Below are 2,995 nucleotides of genomic sequence, written 5' to 3'. Positions count from 1 at the left end.
ACGGTCAGCAGTCCGCACTCTACACCACCTCGATGCTCATCATCCGGGCAAACACAACGCCGACTATACGAGAGGCAGCTCCGCCTCTTTGGAAAGGCAAAGATAAAAGGCTCCGTCGCAACGTCAAAGTTGATTTTCCCATCTTCGTTGTCAATTAGCAAAAGAGATTTACACAATCGTCTTACGGAAACTTCAACTGTCTCAACCTCACCCACCACCAAGCCTCAACATTGAAAATGGTCAACAGCGCTTACATCCTCGCTGCCGGAGCCGCCGTGGCCCCCCTTGCCTCGGCTGCCGGCAACGCGCGCGTGGTGAACAACTGCTCCTTTTCCGTGACTGCCTGGTCCGTGGGCAGCGCCGTCTCGCCGGCAAACACAATAAACAGCGGCGGCAGCTACAGCGAGCGATTCACCCGGGACCCAAAGACCGGAGGCCGAGCCATCAAAATCACCATTGAGCCTGACGGCTTGTACACCGGGAAGCCGCAGACTGTATTCGCCTACAATCTCGATGGCAACACCATCTGGTACGACTTGAGCGATGTTTTCGGCGACGCTTTCAAAGGCCACAAGCTTGTTGAGGCCAGCAAGAATCCCGATTGCGGAGTCATTACTTGGAAGGATGGAGTTCCGCCGGCTGGTAGCCAGGTCAAGACCTGCAACGCGGACGCAGATGTCACCTTGACCCTGTGTGCTAAATAGGTACGGTGTCGGGAGATGGATCATGGACATATCTGCTATTATCTGCCGAAAAGGTGAAGAGGTGGGGGTGTCTCTCTGTTTGCTTCTTTGAGTAGTCCGTCCTGAGTGTTCTGGTATTTAGCCTGATAAATGTAACTAGAATGCGTCTTCCTAAACAAGTGGCACTGTTTACTTGCATCATTGGCTAAGCTCTCGGAATGTAAGCATCCCACATCCAAGTTGCTGTATAAGTGCATTATATGCTCTCGGTAAAGCCTCGCTGCTGCTTGACACTGAACCTCCCCTGTTTGTACAAAGTTATATAGGTATAGAAACCCTTTTTACGTCTTAAATCTCAATAATCAGTCCTTGTTTTACCGTGCCTTTATCCTATCAGGCAAGCCGTAGGACCTACGTTCTAACACAACTGCTTCGGGGTCTAGCCGAGATTATAGGGGGGATTGTAACAGACAAGGGCATCGGACACCACGACGCATATAAGCAGAGTGTACAGTACTCTGTATCCATAAAGCGTCTTGTTCTTGGCGAATACCGCCACCATCTCCGATGCCCCGAATGCCCTGTCCTTCACCCCCTTTTTGTTGCGTCCATGTGACCTTCCTGTTCGTCATGTCAGCAACGGGCCCTGGGTGACTGTCAGTTACACGGAGAGCTCGCGTCGGCGCTCGATGGAGCTGACTGAGCCTTGTCGCCCCTCGAGGCACTCTGTTTGGACCAGATGGACGCTGCAGCTGGACAAACAGCCTTGACTGTGCGAGGGGGGTGTAAGCGGTGAAAAAGTTCCTCTGCGAAATAGAGGACAAGAAATATCAGCAAGGAAAAGGACGATAAAGATGGCAATCAAATCTACGCGTTGTCGTTGTGAGCAAGTACTGTAAGACGGATCCCCAACTTGGATCTTATCATATGCACCAGGCCACCCCGTGTCGCCCCACAACTTCCCCAGCTCTCCGCATCACGACTGTATAGCGGAGTAGCAGGTGTATGCGCATACATACATTCTCGCGCTATGAAGCGGCAAACAAGAAAGCCGTTTCCGTTCGAGGACGCCGGTATCGTCGTGGCTATGCCTATGCAGGCACTCGCCGGTACGTAGGCCTGACCGACCTCAGACTAGCTGGGGTCGGTCCGGTAGGACAAGACGGAACGGCATACATCCATGGAGGTGGTGGTGGCCACGGAGAGACACGAGTGTGCTTTGTTTTGTTTTCGTGCCCCCTTTGTCCCCTTTCAGTGTGCTCATCGCACGCGGTGGCCCTCCTCAAGACCAGCCGACGACTTGCATGCCCATGTATACCCCCGTGGCCAGTGGCCAGCGCCGCGGCGCAGATCAAGAATAGTCCCAGCATTCATGGCCTAGGCACTGCCCGTTTCCAGTGCCTCGAGCCCGTCTGGGGTCCCCATAGACTCCTATTTCACGCAACATTGCACACACGGGAGATAAATAGGCATACGCACACTCTCACACGCCTCCTTCCGTTAAGCATGGTCATGGCCCTCACGTGCCTGCGAGCTGCGCATGAGTCCCCAGACCGGTGCCTGATGGAGCGATGGGCCTTTGGTCTGGGGGGTTGTCATTCAGGGGTCCGGGCTGACAAGGGTCTCATGGTGGCCACGCTGCCACGGTCCTTCAGCCGCGTGGCGTGCGGGTGGTGCGTCTGCCTGCTTAGGCTACGCGAACGGCATCTCGCCGGCCTACCAAGGAGGCGGGGGGGATGCCCTTGTCCACTTATGAGGCCTCTATTGGCCAGCCTCAGGTTTTGAAGTCGCCAAAGTTGGATCGGCCCCGTCACATCGGCCTCGAGGGCTAGCGGGCGCACGAGGACCGGACTGGAGGGAGGGGAAGAATCTGGATTCTTTGTTCCTTCTTGTCAAATGGCACATGTGCACCTGGTCGTCCGAAATAAGTTCCAGACACGCTGCCCAACACCTTTGACTCACTTTGCGCCGGGGGCATGGCGCTATGGGCTATGGGGGAACCCGTGTTCGCTGACAGCTCCTTGTCGACTGCATCCCTCTGCGACTCAGGTTGTTGTATGTGTCCAACAAGGCGGGAAGCCCTTGACGCAAACGGTTCGGCCGGAAGAGGTGAAGTGACCGGAGGCGGCCGACATCAGCTTTTCTCGTTGGCGACGTGGCGTCCTCCCACCGCCACAACCGGGACGGCAAGGGGGCCATACCGGCCAAGTACCCTTGTTGCTCTGGTCGCCGCTCTGGACATGGGGATTCGAGCCGTGCGCGTGGGGGACGGGTTAAAGATTTGAATTGGCTGTCGTTGGCCGGTCATTGCG

General features: G+C 55.7%; 1 protein-coding gene across 1 annotated transcript; it reads left to right on the top strand.

Moving 5' to 3' along the window:
* Positions 1-236: 236 nt before the first annotated feature.
* Positions 237-704, top strand: HRG_10429 (uncharacterized protein; the record flags this gene model as incomplete). Its single annotated transcript, XM_044868900.1, has 1 exon — positions 237-704. One exon carries the CDS (start codon positions 237-239, stop codon positions 702-704), a length of 468 nt encoding a protein of 155 aa, XP_044716255.1.
* Positions 705-2,995: the final 2,291 nt, after the last annotated feature.

The sequence above is a fragment of the Hirsutella rhossiliensis genome (genome assembly GCF_020360975.1).
Source record: "Hirsutella rhossiliensis strain HR02 chromosome Unknown scaffold00015, whole genome shotgun sequence".
Taxonomy (NCBI): Eukaryota; Fungi; Ascomycota; class Sordariomycetes; order Hypocreales; family Ophiocordycipitaceae; genus Hirsutella; species Hirsutella rhossiliensis.
This window is presented reverse-complemented; position numbering and strand designations above follow the sequence as displayed.